At 42.1% G+C, this 25310-nt stretch overlaps 1 protein-coding gene across 1 annotated transcript in view; it reads left to right on the top strand.

Annotated features, from left to right (window-relative positions):
- The window catches only part of TMEM123 (transmembrane protein 123), a 46617-nt gene extending 21679 nt beyond the window's left edge, over positions 1-24938 (top strand). Inside the window, exons 3-5 of the mRNA XM_023511401.1 lie at positions 17687-17959; positions 18163-18316; positions 22426-24938. Of these exons, the coding sequence (XP_023367169.1) occupies positions 17687-17959; positions 18163-18316; positions 22426-22450 (452 nt within the window). The 3' untranslated portion in view covers positions 22451-24938. The remainder of the gene's footprint in view (positions 1-17686; positions 17960-18162; positions 18317-22425) is intronic.
- Positions 24939-25310: the final 372 nt, after the last annotated feature.

The following is a 25310-nucleotide window of genomic DNA, read 5'->3' as shown; positions in this document are numbered from 1 at the left end:
GGATATGCCTAGACACACAACTTTACATTAGGAGATCAGATAACTGGCGGATATGCCTAGACACACAACTTTACATTAGGAGATCAGATAACTGGCGGATATGCCTAGACACACAACTTTATGGCAGATGGATGGCCAGGCGGGGATTTTGATCAGTAAACGGGGGAGGCCAAGTCTTAAAACATTTAGCCATGTGCTCGTTGGGTCCAGAATCTTTGTAAATTTACTTTCACTGTTAACAACAACAATAAAGGCACGACAAAATCCCTGCATACCTTACTTGATTGCAAGCATTATGGGTTTTTCCATTGTTACGAAGTCGCAGGCAATTTTTGTAACTTTCTTGAGACAGCTAGAAACTTACATAGCAACCTCTTTAAGAAGGGATAAATCATTGTAAAGAAACAGATGCTAGACGATTTTCTGCTCCACAGGTTTTAAACTTTTCACTTGTTTTGTTTTGAAAACCTCCTGTAAAGCTTTCTTTGTAAATCCAGTTAGCTATAAACAGTTGACCTTGGGCAGGTAAGTTTCTGACTGTACTGGTTGGGGCGGAAGCCTTGTGCTTCTAATGTGCCTGGGTTTCTCTTGAGAATCTCAAGCCAATGGACAGGTAATTACCATACAGCATATCCTACCATCTTGAGAGTAGAAATTGATATAAATTATGGTGATCTTCACTTTTTCTTGGAACATTCTCCCTAAACAGATTATCTATCTCTTCTGTGCTTTCCAGAAACCCCTGATAAAAATTTATTTTGTCTTTCACTAAGACTTGTGGTATACGTATACCGTGGAATACTATTCAGCCATAAAAAGATAGAGACTTCACATCTTTTATGTTTACCTGGATGGAGCTGGAACATATTCTTAGTAAAATTTCTTAAGAATGGAAAAAAAAGAAAAAGGGCCAGGTACAGTGGCTCATGCCTGTAATCCCAGCACTCTGGGAGGCCGAGGGGGGTGAATTGCTTGAGCTCATAGGTTCGAGAACACCCTGAGCCAGAATGAGACTTTGTCTCCAAAAATAGCTGGGTGTTGGGGCGGGCGCCTATAGTCCCAGCTACTGGGGAGGCTGAGGCAAGAGGATCGCTTAAGCCCAGGAGTTTGAGGTTGCTGTGAACCATGACACCATGGCACTCTTTTAAGGGTGACAAAGTGAGACTCTTGTCTCAAAAAAAAAGAATAGGAAAAAAGTATCCAATGTACTGAATACTATTATGAAACCAATATATAATTACTTACACATTCATACGAATGATAAAACAGTCCAGAAAGAGAGAGAGGAGAGGGTATTTGGCAGGATCTCACCTGATGTGGACCAATGCAAGGGTGTGTTTCAAAACAACTAAGAGTATATTATATTATAAAGTGAGGTGATGGTTATGTTTGATTTAAGCATTCCATGTTGTATATCAAATTATCACATTGTACCTCATGAATGTATACAGTTATGATTAAAGGTTAGTTTTAAAAAGCTGTAAGGCTCGGGGCCTGTAGCTAAAGTGGCTAAGGCGCCAGCTGCATACACCAGAGCTGGCAGGTTCGAATCCAGCCTAGGCCTGCCAAACAGCAATGACAACTACAAGCAAAAAATGGCTGGGCATTGTGACGGGCGCCTGTAGTCCCAGCTACTCGGGAGGCTGAGGCAAGAGAATCGCTTAGCCCCAGGAGTTGGAGGTTGCTGTGAGCTGTGATGCTACAGCACTCTACCCAGGGGGACCGCTTGAGGCTCTGTCTCAAAAAAAAAAAAAAAAAAACTATTTCTGAGTGGGCTGTTGGTGAGCAAGGGGTTAGTGCGGAGTGGAAGGTCTGGAGGGAGGGAATGCTCGCTCAGGACTCAGGTGCACGGGCCATGAGCTGCTCCCTTCAGTGCCAGATAAAATAGTATCATCTGCGCTCCAAGTCTGAACACTTAGAGTGGGATTCAGAGTCATTTAGTCGTTTGTGCTGTAACTCTACTAACTTCCTCAGTTTATTTTCAAAACTGTAAAATGGCAAAAAAAAAAAAAGAACTCCACTATTATCTCAAGGTTTATTTATTATAGTTTAAATAAAATATAAAGTATGTGGAATGCTTTATACCTGGTTTGCGGCTGGATGCTGTCTGGTAGTCGGGGACTGGTGAGACAGTTGCGTCCTCACAGGCTGCTTTCTAGACACATAGGGAGGGGTCTTTGTTCCTAAGTGAGTGGCTTCCCGGAGCCCCTGTCAGCAGTTGTCTCCTTTTTCCTGACAGACTCAGCTGTCACGTCTTTGAATCGGCATTATGCCTCCTCTAATGGCCACTCCTCCCTCGAGTTGCTGCTTTTAGTCAGCAGTCAGCTAGGAGACCGCATAATAGAACTTGTTAGCAATGTGGCCAGAATTAAAGTCTTGGTGTTTTTTCTTTTGTAGGGGGTGAGAGATTTTGATTTCTTCTCAATTCGTTTATTTTTTTTTATAGATTTTTTTAAAAATAGGCTTTAAAAGAATTATAGTAGTTACTGCATGCACTTAATCAAAGCCAAGCCGCCTGCCCTCCCTCCTTCCTTAGATTGCAGTTCCCAGTCTTGTGCTAGAAGATTAAGCTTCCCCAGAAGCTTACTCACTGTTAACTGGTGTGAACATACAAAACAGCATGCACAGAATGTTGTCCGACTTGCTTTTTTGACTGAACTACGAATTCTTGGTTTGTGTGTGTTAGCACATTATTAGTTATGTATTGCTACAGAGCAGAACCCCAGAGCCTGGTGGTTTAAAGTAATTATCTCATGGTTCCCGTGGGTCGGGAGTTGGGCAGTGGCTTAGCTGGGTCAGATTTGAGTCATGACATGAGGCGTAACTGGGACTAGGGGATTCATTTCCATGGAGACTCACTCAGGTGTCTGGCTGTTGGTGAGGGGCCCCAGTTGTACACAGGGGGCTCCCCAGGCTGCTGAGTGTCTCAGTTGGGTGACAGGCTTCCCCAAGGAGCCCTGGAGAGAGTGGGGTGGAGGCTGACCTTGCCATGACCTTGCCCCAGAAGTCACAGAGCATAGATTGCTTCTCCCATGTTCTCTGTAAGAAGAGAGTCTCAGAGTTAGGGCCAACTGCAAGGAAAACAGAACGAGCCTTCACCTTTTGAAGGGAGGCACATCAAAGAATTTATGGACGTGCTTTAACCCCCCCCCCCAGTATGTATTGCTGAAACTCATCCGTTTTTGTGTTTGTGTTACGTGCCCTAGTATGGGTAGACCATAGTTTGCTCAGCTGTTCCCTCGATGGTGGATGTTTTACTCTTCTGAAGAGTGGTATAGTGAACATACATGTATCCCTTCAGCAGTTTGATGGCGGATTTAGCTAGATTCCTGCAAGTGGGATTGTTGAGTCAGGAGCTGTGGGTTCTGAGGGGCGAAGGGGATAGAGTGTCTCTTCTAACCAAGCATGTTTTGCCTTTCAGCTCTGTTCTGAGTAGATTGTTCAGAGAGGTATTGGAATTAACCATTGCATGTAGTCAGACTCACGGGAGCATAAAACATCTTAAGGTGTAACTCTTTGAATAAAAAGTTTAAATACTGCTGGAATAGTGCCATAGAAATCAGCATGAATGAACTCCTTAGAGGTAACGTTGAGTGTACGATAGTTTTGCATGGTGTTACAGAAAATTTAAACATACGAAAAGCAGTATTAACATTGCTTAGAAATAGTCTGAAGTACAAATAAATTCATGGGAGCGATCAACTCTGAGTTCGCTTACTGGATGTTCTGAGAGGAATGCGGTTGAGGAGGGACACACTTCAGGGATTTCATAGTTGGTAAAGTTTTTTTCTTTCTTTCTCCTTCCCCTCCCCTCCCCTCCTCTCCTCTGTTGCCCTTGCTAGAGTGCTGTGGCGTCACAGCTCACAGCAATCTTAAACTCTTGGGCTTAAGCGATTCTCTTGCCTCAGCCTCCCAAGTAGCTGTGACTACAGGCACCTGCCCCAGGGCCCCACTATTTTTTGTTGTAGTTGTCATTGCTTAGCAGGCTGGGCTGCATTGGAACCTACCAGCCTCAGTGCACATGGGCAGTGCCCTGCCCACTCGGCTACGGGCACCACCAAAGTTTTATTTCTTAATCAGGATGGTGAGAACAGATATTTAGATTATCCTTTGTACCTTTTTTTGCTGTTAGTGCTAATTGTTAAAAATTATGTGTGGCTCTTGATATTTAAATTTAAATTTAAAAAAAAATCTGAGAAGCAGCCAGGCACCATGGCTCATGCCTGTAATCCCAGCTCTCTGGGAGGGTGAGCTCAGGAGTTTGAGACCAGCCTGAGCAAGAGTGAGACTCCGTCTCTAATAAAAATAGAGAAAAAAACTAGCCAGGCACAGTGGCACACACCTCGGGAGGCTGAGGCTGGAGGACTGCTCAAGCCCTAGAGTTTGAGGTCAGTGTGCACTGTGACGCCGCAGCACTCTACCCAGGGCAACACAGTGAGACTCTGTCCCCAAAAGAAAAAAACCTGAGGCGCTGTTACTTAATCATCAACATCTGTGATAAAACGTGTACATTTGTTTCCTGGTGGTGATTGTAGTGCAGTGAAGATGGTCAGTGATAAAACTGATACGTCATCAGGACCTACGGTTAACACCTGATGTGGCAGACTCTGGAAATTCAGGTCGATGTTCATCAGGAAAGAGTAAACTGGTGAGAAGGGCACCAGTCTTAGCGGAATCCAGAGTCTCGGTGACGGGGTCTTCACTGCCCTCCAGCCGCAGTGCGGCGCCTCAATTTAACCTTCTAAGTCAGTTTTCTCTGTAACTTGGGGGAACAAACCCACTTCACAAGTGTTACCATAGAACTCATGTGAAATTTCTCAAAAATTAAAAATAGGAAAAGCACCTGCGTGGTGACTGCCCAGCAAATGTCCACATCGTCCTGCTTGCCCAGGTGACTTCTGTCTTCCTTCTGGTGCCATTTCTAACACGAAACCAGGGTGTGTTTTTTAGTAAATGCAAAGTTTGAGTTTTTCCTTTGTCTTGCAAGTAAAGAAAAATGTTTGGTATTAAATATTACTGATACGTTTCCTAGTGCCTGAACACAAGGAATTGAAATTATTTCCTACTGGATCCTCAGCTGTCCACTTGTCATCTCTGGGGATTTCTTTTGTGCTGACATTGGAGCAGACGGTTTTTTTGCTGACTGAACATCTCTTTGTTGTGGCGCGTTGAGCTTGTTAATGACCAAATTCTTGTGTGGCAGCTGCACATTACATGCGCTTATTCTCCATGTTGAGACTATAAATCTTCTGTAGCTGAGTGACAGCAGCAGCTGCACCGCCTTTCAGGATGGCAAATATAGCTCTAATAAGGTTACTTCAGAATATTTCAGACATGTTTTCTCACACACTGCTGTGACAATGAAATGCTATTGAAGAGTATGAGAAGCCATCGTTGTCACTGCTTTGTGTGCACTTTATAGTGGAGAAAGGTTGCAGTGTTTCTTCTGTGCTAGTTTGGAACGTCTGTTGTATTTGGGACATACCCAGCTGAGGTTTGTAAGGAAGTGGAGTAATTCTGAGAGGTTTATGTTGTCACTCTGTCTACCTAAAATGTATTTTATGCCCTAGTTTTTTCATTCTTAGCCAAGCAACATATTAATCTGGAGCCGTGACATGTTTCTCCTGCCTGTCCCAAAGGTTGGTGGCACTGCTCTTTGCGACTGGCAGCCTAATAGTGACAAAGTACAGGGCTCTTTGTCCAAAGTGCCTGAATTCAAATCTTGGTTTCTCCCCTTACAATAATAGTTTGCAGCCCTGAGCAGGTTACTCACCCTCTCCGTGCCTTAGTTTCATCTGTAAAATGGAGATGCCAGTAATGTCAGCCACCTCCGGTTACTACTATGTTTCCCCGAAAATAAGACACTGTCTTATATTTATTTTTTCTCAAGAAGACACACTAGGACTTATTTTCAGGGGGTAGCCATGCCCATCACTAGGTCTTATTATGGGGTAGGGCTTATATTTAACAAATGCATAGAAATCCTGCTAGGGCTTATTTTGGGGGTAGGTCTTATTTTCGGGGAAACATGGTAGGAAATTTGCTAATGTTTCTAGAATATGTATTTAGAACAGTGTTTGGTGTAGAGTGAGCACTGTACCTATTCTTTTAATAAATACTGGTGGGACAGACATACCTGTGGAGCACACAAGTCTCAGCTTTGTGGTCCTATTCCAAGCCAGATCTGTCCTACACAGTAGAAGACCCTTACTGTCCTTTCAGTCTAGTCAGTAGTAGAACCCAGTAAGCCTCGCGAGGAACATAAAACATTAACAGTGTTGTTTTCTGTTTGGCCAGACCAGACCAGAAGCCTGGGAAGCAAGGGATCCTAACTGTGTAGGCTCCAAGTGTCACCTCTCAGGGCAGAGAGCAGGCTGGGCAAGGCGGTGGGGCAGAGGGAACCGGAGGGGCAAACAGTTGCTAAGACAGCGTCTTAATGCATGTTATGTGTACAGTACATATGTAATGCATGTATTTGTGAATATTTCTACATAAAAATTACTCTGTTCTTCTCCAGTATATTTTCTAAATTTGTACAGAAAGTTAGCTTCAGTATGGAAGTGGAATGGAACATAAAAATTCTCAGAGTTGCTTAAAATGTATTCCCAGCATTAATATTTCAAGGCTTAAAGCAAGGGCAAACAGTTCATTCTCTGCCCAGCCCGAGAAAAGCACCTTCCAAGTCTAGCAGAAATACTGAGTAGCTGATGGATAGAGCTGACAGTGCTGCCTCCCAGGGAGAGGGGCCGGTGGAACCACCCTCCAGATTCATACTGGGCACTTCTGATCCTCACACTGATGGTTTCTGTTCATAGATAGGTACGAGATTCTCCTCTGAGATTAATAGATCTGTTCTTCATTCGGCCATCTCATTGTTCATTAGGAGAGACTAGCTGTGATTTTCATACCTTTAAGGGGAGTTAATGCTGCTTTGGAATATATTGAAAAGAAAGCTTAAGGAGGGCCACTGTCTAACAGACTGGACACACACAGTTGTCCTGGGGAGTGTAAGAGGCTGAGCTGATGGAGGAAGAGACTTCCTAGCTGTTGGTGTTGCCAGAGGATCGTTTAAAACTCCCTTAAGCCTTGAGAGGAAGGCTGTCTGGCCTCACCCCATTGGATTACTCTGTGTCCAGGTGCACAAGGTATGTGGTTTGAATTTATGTTGGTGGCTAATAAATACTTATTCAGGACATGAAGAAACATGACCCTTATTAAATTGAAAGCATATTGAAAATTTTTGTAGCCTCCAAAAAATACCAAACATGTCCAGTAAATTCATAAAAGAGAGCTTCAGCTTGCTTGTGGTTGGGGGAATCCTGTTTCCCTTTGGAACTTTGGAATTTAGCTGAGAGTTTGGCGATATCTCCCCCCATTTGACAGCTAGCAAGTTTACTTTTCCCACGTTTACAAAGCAAGTTCGGCTTTACCCAAAACTCTGGGGTAGGCAGAACCGCAAAATGACCTCCGGTGACCCTCCACTTTATGTAATTCCCTCCCCTGTGAACTGAGGAGACATCATTCTTACGTTGTTATCTCACCTGGCAAAAGAGATTTTGCAAATGTAATTAAGGCCACTAATCTGTTGGCCTTAAGTTGAAGAGATGGGCTGGATGGGCCGAACATAAATACATAAACCCTTTGAAAGCAAAGAGTGTTCTCTAGTGACAGAAGGAGGACTGAACAGACCTGCTAGTCTGGAGAGGGATGGGGCTGTGTGGACGCAGGTGTCCTTCAGGGGCGCACTGCAGCGCCAGCAAGAAAATGTGGACCCCAGATGTAGGGACCTGGACGCTGCCAGCAAGTTGAAAGAGCTTAGAAGCAGATTTTTCTCCAGGCCTCCAGATAAGAGCCCAGGTAGCCCCTTGATCCAGACCCTAAGCAAAGACCCAGTTGAGCCTACCTGTACTTCCGACCTACACTGTGAGCTTATTGACAGTGGTGTTTTATGGAACTAGGTTGTGCTAATTGGAAGACTCACACACACTCTGGATCCCAGGTTGTTCTTAGACAAAGCCTTGGCTCTTTAGAGTAAGACCCCATCTCTAAAAATAGCTGGGCGTTGTGGCAGGTGCCTCCAGTCTCAGCTACGTGGGAGGCTGAGGCAAGAGAACGCTTGAGTCCAAGAGTTTGAGGTTGCTGTGAGCTGTGATGCCACAGCACTCCACTGAGGGTGACATAGTGAGACTCTTGTCTCAAAAAAAAAAAAAAACAAAAACAAAAAAACAAAAAACTCCCCATTGTATTAAATTCCTGTCTGTTAATCTTAAGGCCAGTAATCTCCCAGCAGAGATTTCTGGACTCCACAACTCCCCAAGTGGAGGCACCCATCCTCTCTAGCTTACTTACCTTTATTATTTCTACAGGGGTGGTAGTTTTGGTTCATTGTATATCCCAGTTTTTTAAAGGATAACTAAATTTACACTAAATTATGGATTCTGTTTGCCATGTCCATTTTGTTAGGTTGGGACGAGGAGGGAGGGGAACAGATGCTTTGTCTGGGAGTGTGTGCTGAGAAGCCGGTGAGACGCTTTGCTAGGAGAAACAGACTGGCCAGAGGAGGCTTCCAAGAAGAAAGAGTTGATGTGTCCAGGGGCCCCAAGGACTGAACAGCCCTAAAGAAGCAGAGATATAACAAAATAGAGACAGGATCAAGGCCACAGAAGAGAGTCTTTGGAGGTGTTCACAGTGGAGGTGCAAGTCACAGTGTCCCTAAACCTGCTCTCCCCCCAGGGCCCTGACAGTTTGCAGATACCACGGCCACCCATAGAAATTGCCTTAGAAGGACAGGAAAGGGGGAGGGTTCTGGGAATTCTGGGAATTCTTCACGCCTTTCTAAGAAAACCATGAGTGTTCCACCACCACCACCCCCGTCTCTGACGGGTGCTTTTCTGAAGCTGCCTGGGTGACTGGTGAGTAGCTGAGGCTGAGGATGACGGTCCTCCAATTAAGTCTCCCCATCTAGAAATCTATATCTGCATGTTGCAACCAGCTTTTTTTTTTTTTTTTTTTTTGAGACAGTCTCACTTTCTCACCCTCAGTAGAGTGCTGTGGTGTCACAGCTCACAGCAACCTCAGACCCTGGGGCTCGAGTGATTCTCTTGCCTCAGCCTCTCAAGTAGCTGGGGCTATAGGTACCTACTGCAAGGCCCAGTGGAGTCTCCAACTCCTGAGTTTAAGCAATCTACCCGCCTCAACCTCCCTCCCCATCCCCCAGAGTGCTGGAATTGCAGTTGTGAGCACCGCACCAGCCACGACCAGCACATCTTGAAGAGAGCCTGGGAGTCGCACTGCTCTGAGCTCCATGTGCTGTGGGTATTGTCGTTTTTGAGAGGAATTGATGGCCAAGGTATTTGCTGTACTAAAATCACTGTAGTAATGCTTTAGATTTGGGACCACAGATTCTTCTTTGAGAGAAGACTCTGGAAGTGTGTAATTTTTATATGTTTGATTCTCGCTGGGACCTTTACAAGTTAGTAACACCTATCTAAGTAATGTGGCAGTTTTTCTATAAAGGGCCAGATAATAAATATTTTTGACTTTGGGGGCCATATGGTCTCTTTTGCAACTATAAATCAATTCTGTCACTCGCACAAAAGTAGCCATAGTATGTAACAGAGTGAGTGTGGCTGTGTTCCAATAAAGCTTTAACAGAGTGAGTGTGGTTGTGTTCCAATAAAGCTTTATTTTACTAAAATACAGTGGGAGCCAGGCATCGTGGTTCAGGCCTGTAATCTCAGCACTCTGGGAGGCGCGCCAGGCAGATGTATGGCTTGAGCTCAGGAGTTTGAGACTAGCCTGAGTAAGAGCGAAACCCCATGTCTACTAAAAATAGGAAAACCAGCCTGGCGTGGTGGTGGGCACCTGTAGTCACAGCTGCTAGGAAGGCTGAGGCAAGAGGATTGCTTGAGCCTAAATTTGCTGTGAGCTATGATGACACCATAACACTCAACCCAGGTGACAGAGGGAGACTCTGTCTCAAAAACATAAAATAGGTGGTAGGCCAAATTTGGCCTGCAGCCCATAGTTGACAACCCTGACTTATATAATCTTTAAATACAAGATTAAAGCCTTCTAAAATGCAGCTAACATTGGATTGCTGTGTCACTGGATTCCTGATTGCCCTGGGAGGCTCTTTTAAGAGAACCACATTGCCGGCTTAGCGCCTGTGGCTCAAGTGGCTAAGGTGCCAGCCACATACACCTAAAGTGGCAGTTTCGAATCCAGCCCTGGCCGCCAAAACAACAATGACGGCTGCAACCAAAATATAGCCAGGTGTTGTGGCAGGCGCCTGTGGTCCCAGCTACTCGGGAGGCTGAGGCAGGAGACTCCCTTGAGCCCAGGAGTTGGAGGTTGCTGTGAGCTGTGATGTCACAGCACTTTCAACCTGGGGCAACTGAGTGAGACTCTGTCTCCAAAAACAGAAGTTACATTGTAATTTTTTATTTTATCAGGAATTAGGAAATACATTATTTTCTAATCCTTTGGTACTCTGAGAGTTCTCTTTTATTGATGTTCGCTTAAATTCTCTGGTCAAAATACACATTCTATGTTCTCTCAATCCTTGGAATTTATCAGGACTTGTTTTATGAGAAAGTTTAGGGTCATTTTTTGTAATTGTACCATATGCTCTTGAAAAGTAGGTGAAATGTCACTTGTTAGAGACAGTGTGCTATATATATGTCATAAGTCAAATTTGTTAATATTGTTAAGAACTTCTAAATTCTCTGTGACCAGTTTTTTAATTTGGTCTGCTTATTCTTTTGCTTCAAACTATTTGATAAAATTCCAACTTTGTAGAATTGTCCCTTTCTATTAATTTTTGTTTTACATATTTCTCATCTCATGTATGAAATATATCTTCCTGGTAGGGGGTTTCTCTTTAAAACACTGCTCGTGATGCCTTTTGCATTAAACACTACTATATATGATATGAACGCGGTTTCACTATTTTTTTCATAGCTGGTATTATAGGGTATAACTTTCACTTTCAGCAGTTTTCAGCTTTTCTATATCTTATATCTGAGGTGTAAGGTTTTTTTTATACAGTCTAGTATACTGAGTAGAACCTCTGTAAGTTGACTACCAAGGGACTGTAACAAATTAGTCAGCACACGTAGGTGGTTAACATAAGAACTAGGCCTGCTGAAGTGATATGTACATGTGGTGCATGTCCAGTCCATGAAAATTAGGTCAACTGAATGAACACGATCACCCTTCACTCCGAGTGTCCTTAAACGGACCTGGGCAGTGTCTCACAGTTAGTTCACACTGTCCTTAAGGCAGATGATTGCTTTGCCTTGCCTTTCACAGTTCCCACCAGAGTAAACAAGTACCTGTTCATATTGCTGGAAGGTTTTAGAACAGTGTATGATGTTTAACTCAAATGTGGTAACACATTTACTGCAGAGGTGCTGTAACTTAAGACTCCCTAGTTGTTATTTTCTGTGATCACACATACACGGTTGAAATTTTAGCTTTTGAGTTTATATATTTAGGAATTCATAAAATATTTGGTTTTTAGAAAATCAGCAGTTTTTAATACTGATGAGGCTCTTATAAAAGCCCAGTTTTCTCTTAGATTCTTTTTTTTTTTTTTTTTGGTCTACATTTGTTTAGGTTGTTTTTTTTTTGTTGTTTGTTTGTTTGTATTTTGAGACAGAGCCTGAAACTGTCCCCCTGGGCAGAGTGCTGTGGCATCACACAGCTCATAGCAACCTCCCACTCCTAAGCTCCAGCGATTCTCCTGTCTCTGCCTCCCAAGTAGCTGGGACTACAGGCACTTGCCACAACGCCTGGCTATTTTTTGGTTACAGCCATCATTGATGTTTGGTGGGCCTGGGCTGGCTTCGAACCTGCCAGCTCAGGTGTATGTGGCTGACACCTTAGCCACTTGAGCCACAGGCACTGGGCCTATTTAGGTTCTTTTTTTAAGGAAGTTTTTTTTTTTAAATTCTAGATACTCAGTTCTGCAGACTTTTGATTCTTAGGTAGTTTGAATTCAGAAGAATTTTTAGAATGAGTCTGATGATTGTACACTCAGGAGAGGCCTCTTTGCTTTCTAAATAATGAAGGTTTCTGGAATTATGCCACTGGTATTCAGTTGATGGGGTAAAGTTGTAAACTATGATTCTATAGGAAAGAGTGTCTTAGAGTTTTATGTTTTACAAAAATTCTCACAATCCCACACAAGAGAAACTATTCTTTAAATTACTCAAGCTGCAGGCTATGCCTCAACCCCCACAGACCCCTCAAAATCATTCTGTGGCACCAGAAATTTATGGTTCATCCCTTAAATAGTTCAGCACTTTTGCTGACTATAAGAGAAATCAAAGCTATACTGTCCCATTTAAAAATAAACTGTGAGGGCGGCGCCTGGGGCTCAGTGAGTGGGGCACCGGCCCCATATACTGAAGGTGGCAGGATTGATCCCGGCTTCAGCCAAACTGCAACAAAAAAATAGCTGGGTGTTGTGGCGGGCACCTGTAGTCCCAGCTACTTGGGAGGCTGAGGCAAGAGAATCACTTGAGCCCAAGAGTTTGAGGTTGGGCTGTGAGCTGTGAGCTATGTCACCATGGCATTCTACCCAGGGTGATAAAGTGAAATTGTCTCCAAAAAAAACAAGAAAAGAAAAAGTGAAAGAAAAATATTTAAGTGAAAGGAAAAAAATGTCACTTAAAATATTTTTGGGCTTGAGGTTATAGAAATAAGGAAAGTTATTTCAACACAAAAAAATTATATGAGATGGAGTAAATCTAGGCTTTGATGAGTACTTTTATTTGTGTCAGAGAAAACAGACTCTTCATAATATCCTTGCCATGTTACAGTAAAGTGACTGGCTGGAGTTACTAGAGAAAGCCCAGGTATCACTTTTTTCTTTCTGGCTATTTGCATCAGTGAACTGCAAATAACTCCAACAGCGTCCTCTTCAGTAGGATATGAGTCAGGTGGTAGTGGTGATCACCACGGGAAAGGGGAGATCTGACAGTGCCTACTCCCCGGCGTCCAGGACAGCTGGGAACTTCACAGCACAGCTCTGAAGGGGAGTTATATTTATTGAAACCAATGATTAAAAGAAGAAAATTTGGCTCAGTGCCTGTAGCTCAGTGGCTAGGGCGCCAGCCACATACACCGAAGCCAGCGGGTTCAAATCCAGCCCTGGCCTGCCAAACAACGATAAGTACAACCAAGAAACAGCCGGGTGTTGTGGAGGGTGCCTGTAGTCCCAGCTACTTGGGAGGCTGAGACAAGAGAATCACTTAAGCCCAACAGTTGGAGGTTGCTGTGAGCTGTGACCCCACGGTAGTCTACCCAGGGCAACATAGTCAGACTCTGTATTAAAAAAAAAAAAAAAAGAAAGAAAGAAAGAAAAAGAAAGAAAATTCATTTGAGTGCTCCTGCCATAGCCACTGTGCTCCATCTCCGCACATATTATCTCTGTTAATTCTGCGATGCCCTGTGATAGTACTCATTTATAGATGAAGGATGGTGAATCTCAGGATTAACCTACTTCCTAAGGTACCCCAGCAAGTAAATGGCAGTGTTGATCGAGGACTTGAGCTGTTGTCCCCATGTTGCCTGGAAAATATCACCAGGTGAGGTAGAGAGCAGAGCTTAGTAAATAGAAGCTCTGATTCCATCAGAAAGATTAGGCTGAAGGAACAGTTTTACCATAAAACAAGAACTGGTCAGACTGCATGAATATTTTTGTGCAGCAGTGCCAGAGACCCCCGTCTGTGTGCACGTTCTCTGTGGTGCCAGACACGCCCCCGTCCGTGTGCACGTTTTCTGTGGTGCCAGAGACACTCCCCCCCCACCACGCCCCCCCCCATGTGCTTGTTCTCTGTGGTGCCAGACACGCCCTGTCCATGCACACGTTCTCTATGGTCTTCCGTGGAGGGGCTGGACACTGCAGCTGCGGGGAGGAGGGTGCGTGGACGTCTTGGCACAGACCCTACCTTCATTTATCCTGCCAGTGTGTCCATTGAAACCAGGAGTAAAGATTGAGATGTCGTTACATATCTGATTGAAACTATTGATGAGCTTTTCAGGTAGTTCTCTGGAGCCTTTCCAGGTTAGTAGCATTCTCCTCTTTCCTCCCATAGACAGAGGTGGGAGGGGACACCTGGCGCAGTGACACCCAGGCAGCACGTGCTCTTCAGACATCAGCCTCCGCCCCTCAAAGGCTGAAGGAGACGGGGCGGGGGTTGGGGGGAGGCTGAGGCAGGCACGGTCGGATGGGCTCCATCCTCTGCAAGTCCTGCATGGCTGCTCTCCGGAGGTGCACTGGCCAATACCCACAGTTAAGGGATAAGGACAGAAGACCTGCTTGGGGCTGCTATCATTTGCAGAGGAAAACAAATGACTGTTCACTTAAAGAACAGGGAGATTTGGCGCCTACATGTAGCTCAGCAGCTAGGGTGCTGGCCACATGCACCAGGGCTCGCAGGTTCAAGCCCATCCATGGCCTGCTGTACAGCAATGACAACTACAGCCAAAGCATAGCCGGGCGTTGTGGCAGGCGCCTGGAGTCCCAGGTACTTGGGACGCTGAGGCAAGAGAATCACTGCTTAAGCCCAAGGAGGGTGACATAGTGAGACTGTCTCAAACAAACAAACAAACAGTGGACTTGGTCTTTGGGTCTGAGTTCTGACCTGGAAGGCAGCACCCTTGCTGACATTGCACATTCAAAACCAGGAGGCACTGTTCAAAGCTGCTTTTGCCTGTTTTGTCAATTCATGGACATTTTCAGCTTCTTAGTTGTTCCTTTAGTGTATGTGGATTGGCCTAGTGGAGAGCTAACCTGTCACAGCTCCCATTTTGTGTGTGTGACTTCGTACAGTATCTCTGAAGCTCGTCTTGTCACAGCGCAGGGTGGGGCTGCGTGTGGCCTGTGTGTGTGTGTGTGTGTGTACTGCCGAGTCCTGCAGCAGCTGTGTGCTCATTGTTCCCCTCCGCAACAAAGACTCTGTTGTAAAGATGTGATATAATCTTTGGTTTCCGTGTTTTCTGTAGTTAATTTCATTACAATAGAAGTCATTCTGTAGTTTAAAAGGTGATGATTTTAAAGCTAAAGTGTATTGCCCCTCTTCCTGGAGTATTCAGAATTGAATAAGCAAAGATTAGTTCACATTCATAGCATTTATATCGTATTATTTGGACAAATTATAATTTGTCTTTGTACACAAAATGATTCCTTGGTCTTTTTATAAAATAGATACTACTTAGTGGAGGAGACCATGGAGTAGAGACTCAGAGTTGAGAGAACTGTTGAAGGAATTTGAGTGGTAAAGCTGACTTGTGGATGAACTCCACTATTTTTTTTTTTTTTTTTTTTTTTTTTTTGAGACAGAGCCTCAAGCTGTCCCCCTGGGCAGAGTGCCGTGGCATTACAGCTCACAGCAACCTCCAGCTCCTGGGCTCAAGCGAGTCTCCTGCCTCCGCCTCCCAAGTAGCTGGGACCACAGGCGCCCGCCACAACGCCCGGCTATTTTTTGGTTGCAGCTGTCATTGTTGTTTTGGCGGGTCCCGGCTGGGGATTCGAACCCGCCACCTTAGGTGTACGTGGCTGGCGCCTTAGCCGGTTGAGCTATAGGCGCCGAGCCTGAACTCCACTATTAAAACCAAACTCTTTTGACAGTTAAGTCAAAAATAAATACTGGGTTCTTTCGAGAATAAGTCCAAAATAGCACGGAAGTCAGGATGATAAGGTATGAAGTGATGGCTTTTGGGTGCAGGGAGGCAGTGGCAGGCAGGGAGTGAAAGGGGGGCACTTGGACCGGCAGAGATCTCTCAGACCACCGAGGCTTGTAGGAAAGGTCTTTATTGGTGGGGGGAGGGAGGCTGGAGAGCAGCACCGAGGAGGAGAGAAGAGTGGGGAGAGAGATAAGGAGAGAGAGAGTCGAGAAGAGCGAGGGGAAGGCAGAAGGAGGCGAGAGGAGAGTTGGAGGGTGGGGCATATTCTTGTATAGGGGAGTTTTACAATGGTGACGGGCTGGTGGGATAACCAATAAGGAGTTATTCCTCCAGTGGAAAGAGCCATTAGGGGCGGGCAGCGGGAAATTGGACAGGGTGATGAGGTAAGCAGGTCACCCCCTGTGCTAGAGAGGAGTTGTAACTTTAGGGGAGGAAGGGACCTTGGGGGAGGGGCCTTCCGAAGCAGTTTTCTAACAGGGAGCCCTGAGGGCACTGGGGCTGGTTTCATTGCAGGAAGGATAGAAGGCAGAAGGTGGTTGATTCTTTCTCCTTTAAGAATGTGGCTGCTATAAAACAGGACTGTAGAGGTGTTGTAGTTTGTGTTACCATAAAAGAACAACTGAAACTGAATAATTCATAAAGAAAAGAGGTTTAGTTAGTTCAGGGTTCTGCAGGCTGGGAGTTCAAGCACAAGCCCCCGCTTCAGGCAAGGACATCCTTGCTGTGTCACAACAGGAAGGAGAAGGTCAAAGGGGATGTGGATCTGTGGAGGGAAAATTCTAGGGGAGTCCTGGCTTTACAACAACCCACTTGTGGGAAATAATCCGTTCTACAGGAAGCCCTCCACTCTGGCCATTCGTGAGGGATCTGCCGCTGTGATTTAGACACCTCCCAGGAGGCCCTGTCTCCCCAGACCGCCTCACTGGGGATGGAATTCCAATATGACCTTTGGTGGGGACAAACCACTTGCAAACAATAGTGATAGGCAACACAGGAAACCAATCAAGTAAAAAATAAGCTTTGAGAGGAAATGAATACAGAAATAAATTCTATCATGTTAAAGCCACAAAGATATATTCAAAGTTTTGATTCCCTAGGTTTTATATACCAGTTAGTACCACAGTCGTAAATGTTAAATGGTGGAATTACAAAGATGATATAGTATGAAATAACATTACACAGAAAGGTTTGCTTTTGGTTATATGGCATACTTTATTTAAAAAAAAATGCAGCCTTTAGTAAATGAAAAAAAAATTAAAAGTTTGAAGGAGTAGTGACATAACCAATACTTATTCCTTTTGGTGTATATAATATTACTTCATACCAAAAAAGAAAAACTCTGATTCAGATATGAAAAAAAGGTGTTGAGTCATTTAAGTCATCAGTAATGATTTTTCCATATAAAATTGGATTTTAGATTCTTTTAAAGCTTTCAGAAATAGCCTCCGAACTGTAGGAAATTATTACCAGTATGAAATTTCCAGCTAGCCACATTTTGTGGTGGTATCTCCATTCATAATGCATTGTGGAAAGTTGGTTTCACCCTTACAAAGAGTAACTCACTTAATTCTCATGGCCTTCCGGTGGGTTAGGGATGTGCAGCTACTGATTGATTACCCTCAAAGTTCCTTAGAAGGATGTAGCAGAGAACTTGAACTTTAAAAGCCTTTTCAGACGTTCACTAGTTTATTCATCCCTTCAGCAAGTGCTTGTTGCAAGCCTGGTATATGATCCGAAGCATGTTGAGGTGCTCAGACAGAGGTGATGAGAACCCCGGCCCTGTACTAATGAGCTCAAAAATTTGGTTGGTTTCTGTTGCATATTTTATTAGTTTGAGATATTCTATTGCAGTATGGTACAAAGTATTAATGGGCTAGGTATCTTAAATGCTGCAGTACTGGCCTATGTGTGACTGGGCAAGTCCCAGTGAAGCGGAATCTTACTCCTTAAGTGGAAACTCAGTCTCAGTGTTCCTTGATGTTTATTGCAGATGGTATCCACCATACGCATCTCAACAGCACGAGTGAAACTTCCAATAGCACTGTGAACCTGACAAGTCCCCTTTCCTCAGTCGTGAGCACTGTGAAACCCACAGTGCCATCTAAAATGGCAACATCACCAGTGGTCTCAACAAATAGGACTTTGACCACTTTAAAGTCTACAACCAAAACAAGTGTTTCCCAAAACACATCTCAGCCGTTAGCATCGACGGTGACCACAGCCCACAATATGTCAGTGGTGTCTGTCTCTTCGTCAATAGTAGGTATGTATTAAACTTGACCTGTTTTTCTTATGTTGTGAGTCATTGTCAAATGACCATTCTGTTGTGCAAAACTAAATATAGAAGCTTTCTGTGCCCAGATTTCCCTTAATTCCAGTTCAATGCTCTTATTTAGAAATTCAGAAAGTTTTAGTTAATTACAGTACCTTTCAAAAAGCACTAAAGCTTTTCTTTTTTTCTCCTAGTCACAACAACTGTTCATTCTAACGAAAACAAAGGATCAAAATTTGATACTGGAAGCTTTGTTGGTGGTATTGTATTAACACTGGGAGTTTTATCCATTCTTTACATTGGATGCAAAATGTATTACTCAAGAAGAGGAATTCGATATAGAACCATGTAAGTTTTGATTGGCTAATACTTTTTAAAAATATTATTTCTGCATATCTTTAATTATCTTAACAAAAGTCTCAGGCCATTGTTCATCTCAGGGATGAATAATTCATAGATTATGAGTTATATCATTATTATTCCTCTCTGTCCAGAGTAAATTATTGATGTAAAAGCTTGTGATTATAATTTATCTGCAAATGAAAATGAATGTATGTACTTACAAAAATGTTTATAATTTTACTAGTGTCAAACATATTTTACCAAAGTTTAGCCAACACTTTCACTTGCTTGTACCATGAATCCTAAGCAATGCCAGGGTTCTCCTCACATTGTTGACCTAGCCTGACTTGTGTCTGTGGGTGGGACTAAGCAGCTTTGGTCTTTGACAAAGACAAGCTGGAGAAATTCTTTTGACAACCTCATCGTCCTTGATAATTTAAATAAGCTATTAGTATAAATAAGATACTTTATCATTTTATCTGTGGTAAACTGTATTTTTCCATGAGCTTTAGCTACAAGAACCAAACAGCTGACCTTGTTTTCCCTGCATATAGCTCTCTAGGTCTTCTGGTTTGGGGACATATCACCAGGCTTTGCTTCCCCGGTAGTCCTTTGGAGTTTTGTCTTTGGAGTCTCATGGGTTGTTTTAGTTCTGGGTGGTATAACACATTACCATAGGGATGGGTGTCTTCTTTTTGGCCAGCATGGCTGAGGTCTGGTAAGGGCTTACTTCCAGGTTGCAGACTGTCAACTTGTCAGTGTAGTTTGGGCAACACAAACAATTCAGTTTGTTACGCGTGTACAAGAGCCAGTTCCTTCTTTTGATTGTACTGTATATAAAAGCATAGAATAGATGACCATTTTCCCAAACAGTTGTCATACAGATATGTTTTCTGCACAAATTTCCTCTGTCCAAAATTACTAAATTGGGAAATACTAGATTGAATAAAGTAAACTAAAAAAGTTCACTGTAAGACTTCTCTAAGCCTTTGATATGCTGATGTGCTTTATGAATTTGCAGGAGGGAATATACTGTGAAATATTTCTCAGATTTTTCACTGAAATATTTGTTAAATGAATAAATGACCGTTCCTCCCTTTTTAAGAAGAGCTAGCATTATGTCTCTCAGAACTGGTGTGGAATATATTTTGGGAAATACTGGAATAGGCCATTCAAGGGACTCTTCCAGTTTTGAAAGTAGGTCTGAGTCAACATATATAAAAGCAAATCAAGTAAATCCACCTTCTTGGCACATTCAATTCAATGACATGAGCTTCTAAATAAACGTCACATCATAAATGAAAAATAGGACCCAGCAAAGTTACATTACTAACACTTAAAAATGATACTTAAGGAAAAAATAAGATTTTTAATGGCTCAAAGGAGTAAGGCGGCGGCCTCACGGTGGCAGGTTCAAATCCAGCCCTGGCCAAAAACTGCAAAAAAAAAAAAAAACCCAACAACTATATTTAATTAAAGTTATGTATACTCATATCAAATTCAGTTAATTTTATTTTTGAGACAAAGTCTTTTTTTTTTCTTTTTTTTTTTTTTGAGACAAAGTCTTAGTTTGTCACCCTCAGTTGGTTACTGTGCCGTCACAGCTCACAGCAGCCTCCAAATTCTTGGGCTCAGGTGATTCCCTTGCCTCAGCCTTTCGAGTAGCTGGGACTATAGGCACTCACCACAATGTCCGGCTATTTTTAGAGATAGGTCTTGGTCTTGCTCATGCTGGTCTTGAACTCCTGAGCTCAAACAGTCCACCTGCCTCTGCAGTGCTAGGATTACAGGCAGGAGCCACTGCCCCCAGCCCCAAATTCATTTGTATTTAACCAAGCACCTCACATATATTCATCATATTAAACTCCCTGTAAAAGAATATCAAAGTGGCTGGGCACAGTGGCTCACGCCTATAATCCCAGCACTTGAGAGGCTGAGGTAGGTGGATTGCCTGAGCTCATAGGTTCGAGACCAGTCTGAGCAAAAGTGAGACCTCGTCTCTAAGATAGCCAGGTGCCTGTAGTCTCAGTTACTTGGGAGTCTGTGGCAAGAGAATCGCTTAAGCCCAGGAGTTTGAGGTTGCTGTGAGCTATGATGCCATAGCACTCTACCAAGGGCAACAAGTGAGACATTGTCTCAAAAAAAAAAAAATTAAAAATCGAAGTGATTTGTGAGATTAAAGGCATAGTCAGAAGCATTAATTCTTTTTTAAGGTTAACATATAAGGACTCAATAATAGACTTAAAAATCCTTTAAAATTTGAAATACGTTTTATTTTTTATATTTTTTTGGAGACAAGGTCTTGCTTTGTTACCCAGGCATGAGGCCATTTACTGCAAGTCCTAGACTCAAGGGCTCCTCCTCCCTCAGCCTCTGGAATAGCTGAAACTATAGGCATGTGCCCCGACACACAGCTAATTTTTTCTGTGTTTTTTTTTTTGTTTGTTTGTTTGTTTTTGAGACAGAGCCTCAAGCTGTCACCCTTGGTAGGGTGCTGTGGTCTCCAACTCCTGGGCTCAAGCGATTCTCCTACCTCCGCCTCCCAAGTAGCTGAAACTACAGGCACCTGCCACGGAGCCTGGCTATTTTTTGTTTTCAACCATCATTGTTGTTTGACTGGCATGGGATGTGTTCGAACCTGCCCGCTCAGGTGTATGTGGCTGACACCTTAGCCGCTTGAGCTACAGGCACCAAGCCATTTTTTTCTGTTTTTAATAGAGACAGGATATTACTATGTTGCTTAGGCTGGTCTTGACTTCAAGTGATCCTCCTAACATGGCCTCCCAGAGTGCTAAGGTTACATACAGACATGAACCACTATGCTGGGCTATTTTTTTGTTTGTTTTTTGAGGCAGAGTCTCACTCTGTTTCCCTAGGTAGAGAGTACAGTGGCATCATAACTCACTGCAATCTCAAATTCCTAGACTCCAGTGATCCTCCTGCTTTAGTTCCCAAGTAGCTGAGACTATAGGTGTACACTGCTATGCCTGGCTAATTTTTCTGTTTTTAGTAGAGACAGGTCTCACTCTTGCTCAGGCGGGTCTCCAGCTCCTGGGCTTCCTGAGCTCAAGTAATCCTCCTGTCTTGGCCTACCAGAGTGCTAGGGTTATAGGCATGAGCCACCATGCCTGGCCTCCCATCGGACATATTTTTCAAAACCACTACATGTTTCTAGAAATATTCAATCATCTGTTTTCTTGGTTAATTTCACCAAAAAAAAAAAAAATTGGTAGGCATGAAATGTCATTGGAGTAAAACAATTAAAAGACCAAGCTTAGGACAGATTTAGTTGTCTTTTTTGAAATTATAGTAAAAACGTTTAATATGAGATCTACTCAATAAATATTAAGTGTACAATAATGTCATTAATGACAGGTACAATGTACAGCAGATCTCTAGAACTTATTTATCTTGCGTGATTGAAATATTATGCCAGTTGAATAGCAACTCCTCATTTTCCTCTTCTCTTAGTTTTGAGACTGGCTCTGCTACTGATTAGCAGGGTACCTTTCCATGCTTATATAAATGAGGCAGTGTGGTACGCCTCGTCAAAAGTTCGGACTCACCTCTTGGAGGTGGGACACAATTATAGGAGGGACTTTACCTAACAGATGCAATTAGTGTAACCTGGTTCTCTGTACCCTCAATGAATCTCAAAAAATAATAATAAAAGAGATCACATGCATGCTTAGCTCCTGAGTCTCTGAAAAATGGGATAATAGAATAAAAATGCCTTCTAAATGTTACTTTGATGATTAAATGAGATAAAGATATAAAGTCTATAGCATGCCACTTGGCCCATAGTAAATGCTCACGAAATGATATATGGTGTTTGTGGGGTTTTTTTGTTTGTTTGTTTTTAAAGAGGGTTATAATAGCTAACTGATGAAAAGTCATACAGCCAGTTAAGAAGCAGAAAGTTGAGTACAGGCCTGTATTTTAACCACTGTTGGAATCTTTAACCACTACAGTATACTAGGTACTTCTACTTAGAAACTTTACATAGAGCATCGACAATTCTGATTGTGAAGATTGAAATTGTTCTGATATTACTTTACTTAGAAATATGAACATAGAAATACACAATAAAGTAATTGTAACTCTTGATATTACAGAGATGAACATGATGCCATCATTTAAGGAAATCCAAGGACCAAGGAAAGAAGACGAATTGATTTAGTCCTATCAGTTAATTTTGGTTTATTAATAGTTTAAAACCATATTCTGTTCTTGAAAATAGTATAAATTGGCCACACATAAAAATGTACAATGTATTACATAAATATGTAAGGATTCCTCAGGATTAGTGGAGGTAAAGGGGATTGGTTTGGGTTTTTAATAAATAGCTGGAGCTTACACAGACACTTAATGTAGTGGCCACATGCACTTTTAGCAAATTCATAATAAAACAAGTACTATCCCTTTCTTTTTATTTTGTGGCATTAGTCACATAGGACCAGTAGTTGAAAGACATCATCACTAAAGGGTAAGATGCATCTGGGCATACAAATAAGCCTGTTAGTACAGTCAGAATTTTGAATGTCTTTGTTGCTCACACAAAGAACTTCAGTGCTTTGCAGAGCTGGATAGACCCTAATCACTAATGCCACACAACAGAAATTATACAATCAAGTGAACCAAGTCTGAAGCATAACTTAAAGCATCAACATTTTCCTTGTTTTAAAGTGTAGTATTTGGTCTAGAAACCACACACATCAGTAATAATTTTTTTTAATGCTTCAAATAAAAGCAGCTAGAGATCCAGTAGCATTGGCGAGCATGTGTTTTTATTAATGATTTCTTCTAAACTTTCAGTGTTGATACATTTTTTTCTCTGTAATTTAGACAAACTGCAACGTTTAGCATCATAATGTTTTAAAGACTTAGTTGTTAGTATTAAATAATTCTGGCATTATAGGGAAAAACCAGAAGTTAGGTAATTTGCTACTGTGAGAATATTTTCATCACTGGAAATTGCCTTAGTTCATGTTCATTTGTTAATTTTAATTTTATATTGAATATTTTAAAGAAATGTATAGCTGCTTTTAATATTTGGAAAATGTTAATAGAGCGTAAACACACCTAACTTAATAAAAGCCCTATATATGATTCCCAGACCAACATTTACAATTCTGTGGAGTCATAACTATAAATTAATGCTGTGTTTATTAAGCAAAGGATTATGGGCTTTCCCCCAGGCACTAACCCTGCAGGATGAAAATGCTGCATTTTCATGCACTGTCGATTTTATTGAGTATTTCAGGAAACTTTTATAATAAAACACCAACATATTTTGGAATAAATTCTTAGGAAGTTTTCAGAAAAGAGTTTTTAGACAGGAAATTTCCTGTCCTCATTTGAATGTCCCCCAGACCATGCCTTTTACTCTGCTGAAGAAGAGGTGGGCATGCCTGCAGGTGCATTGTTAGTAGAGAGAAGCAGCACAGTACATTGTAGAAGCAACCAGATTAGCCAGTGTGTTTTGGGAGTGTTTTCAGTTTGACACTTTATATACCAGCACTCAAAACTCAGGGTCAAGTTTAAACAAGAGGTATCTAGTCATACTGAATACTAAGATACTGTTTCTATCTTAGAAGGGCCAAAGTAAAGCACACCCATTTCTGAAAGCCAGAAAGTGAACTAAGTTGTCCTAATGGACATGCACCTACATATAAAAGGAATAAAGTAAAACTCTTGTCATTTTTGATTAGCTGCAGAGTATGGCAGATAGAAAAATTTTGAAATTGATTGTTCGCTATGCATTATAACCAACTGATCTGATGAATATAGATGTTAAAAATTATCCAAAAATGTGTATGTGACACACAGAGTACGGAGGACATTTTATGAAACACGTGTTTAGTTTGAAAAGAGATGTGGGCTTTTGGGTGAGTTATAATGAACTTGGCCCTAACTGGTTGTGCCACTACTGGTTTCATTTCTTTGCGAAATATGTGTATAGTTAAAATAGACTTCATAGTAATGACAGCCTTTAAATTTAACGTTTGTCCCCTGCATTCTTGGTATTTCAGTACTTTTAAGTTAGAAATTTATGGATCAGCCTGAAGGTTTTTTCTTGAATACTTGTTTCTTTAGCACTTTGAAAATAGAAAACCACTTTTAACCTAAATGTCATATGCCTTGAAAGTTTCCTCTACTTAGGTTTGAAATAATTTAGTTACGTCTTTTCTCTGTGTATAAATAGCAGTACTTTCTGTGCATTTTTTTGTTATTTGAAAAAATTGAGGGAAATGGTGATCCAAAATAGTATTTTACTTTGTAAAATATTTTCTAAGCATAAATTTATCTTCCTGTTGCTTATCTTAAGCAGATGCTCAATTTTGTTTGCATTCCATGAGAAAGTATTTACTTGAAGATGAAAACAATCCAGATGTATGTCTAAATATTAGGCAAAAGCCAATCTATGACTTTAAAATTTCCTTGGATAATCCATGAAAAGAATAATCCAGATACAGATACATTAAAAGTAGCAGTATATTATAGTGATAATTTTGTATTTTCAGGAAAATCCTGTTACCTTTTTTCCTTTGTATTATAATGACCAGTTTTGGTATTTCCTTGTTACCAAGATCTATTTTTAGAATAAAATTTGTTCTCCATCTAAGACTTTGAAATGTGTGGTTTTGTTTCATTTCATTCAGCTCAAGAGAAATTTAAAAAGCCCAAAATAAAAAGATTTGCAGGCACTGTGAAGCTGTGGTGTTCCAGCTGTGGCTGTCTGGACAAGCAGCAGCAGCCGCACTGCCTGGGAATTGTTAGAAATGCAAATTCTTAGGCCCCAACCCAGACCTGCTGAGTTGAGTCCCTGGGGTAGAGCCTGTCAGTCTATGTAGCTTTAATTTTTTTGTTTTGTTATTTTTTTGAGACACATTGTCTCTCTGTTCTGGTTAGAGTGCAGTGGTAGCATGATAGCCCACTGCAACTTCAAAATCCTAGGATCAAGCAATCCTCATGTAGCTGAAACTATGGGTGTGTACCA

This window comes from Otolemur garnettii, unplaced genomic scaffold, assembly GCF_000181295.1.
Source record: "Otolemur garnettii isolate 467f Iridium unplaced genomic scaffold, OtoGar3 scaffold00001, whole genome shotgun sequence".
NCBI classification, from domain to species: Eukaryota; Metazoa; Chordata; class Mammalia; order Primates; family Galagidae; genus Otolemur; species Otolemur garnettii.
Note: the sequence above shows the minus strand (reverse complement) of the source record. Positions and strands in the feature narration are given on the sequence as shown.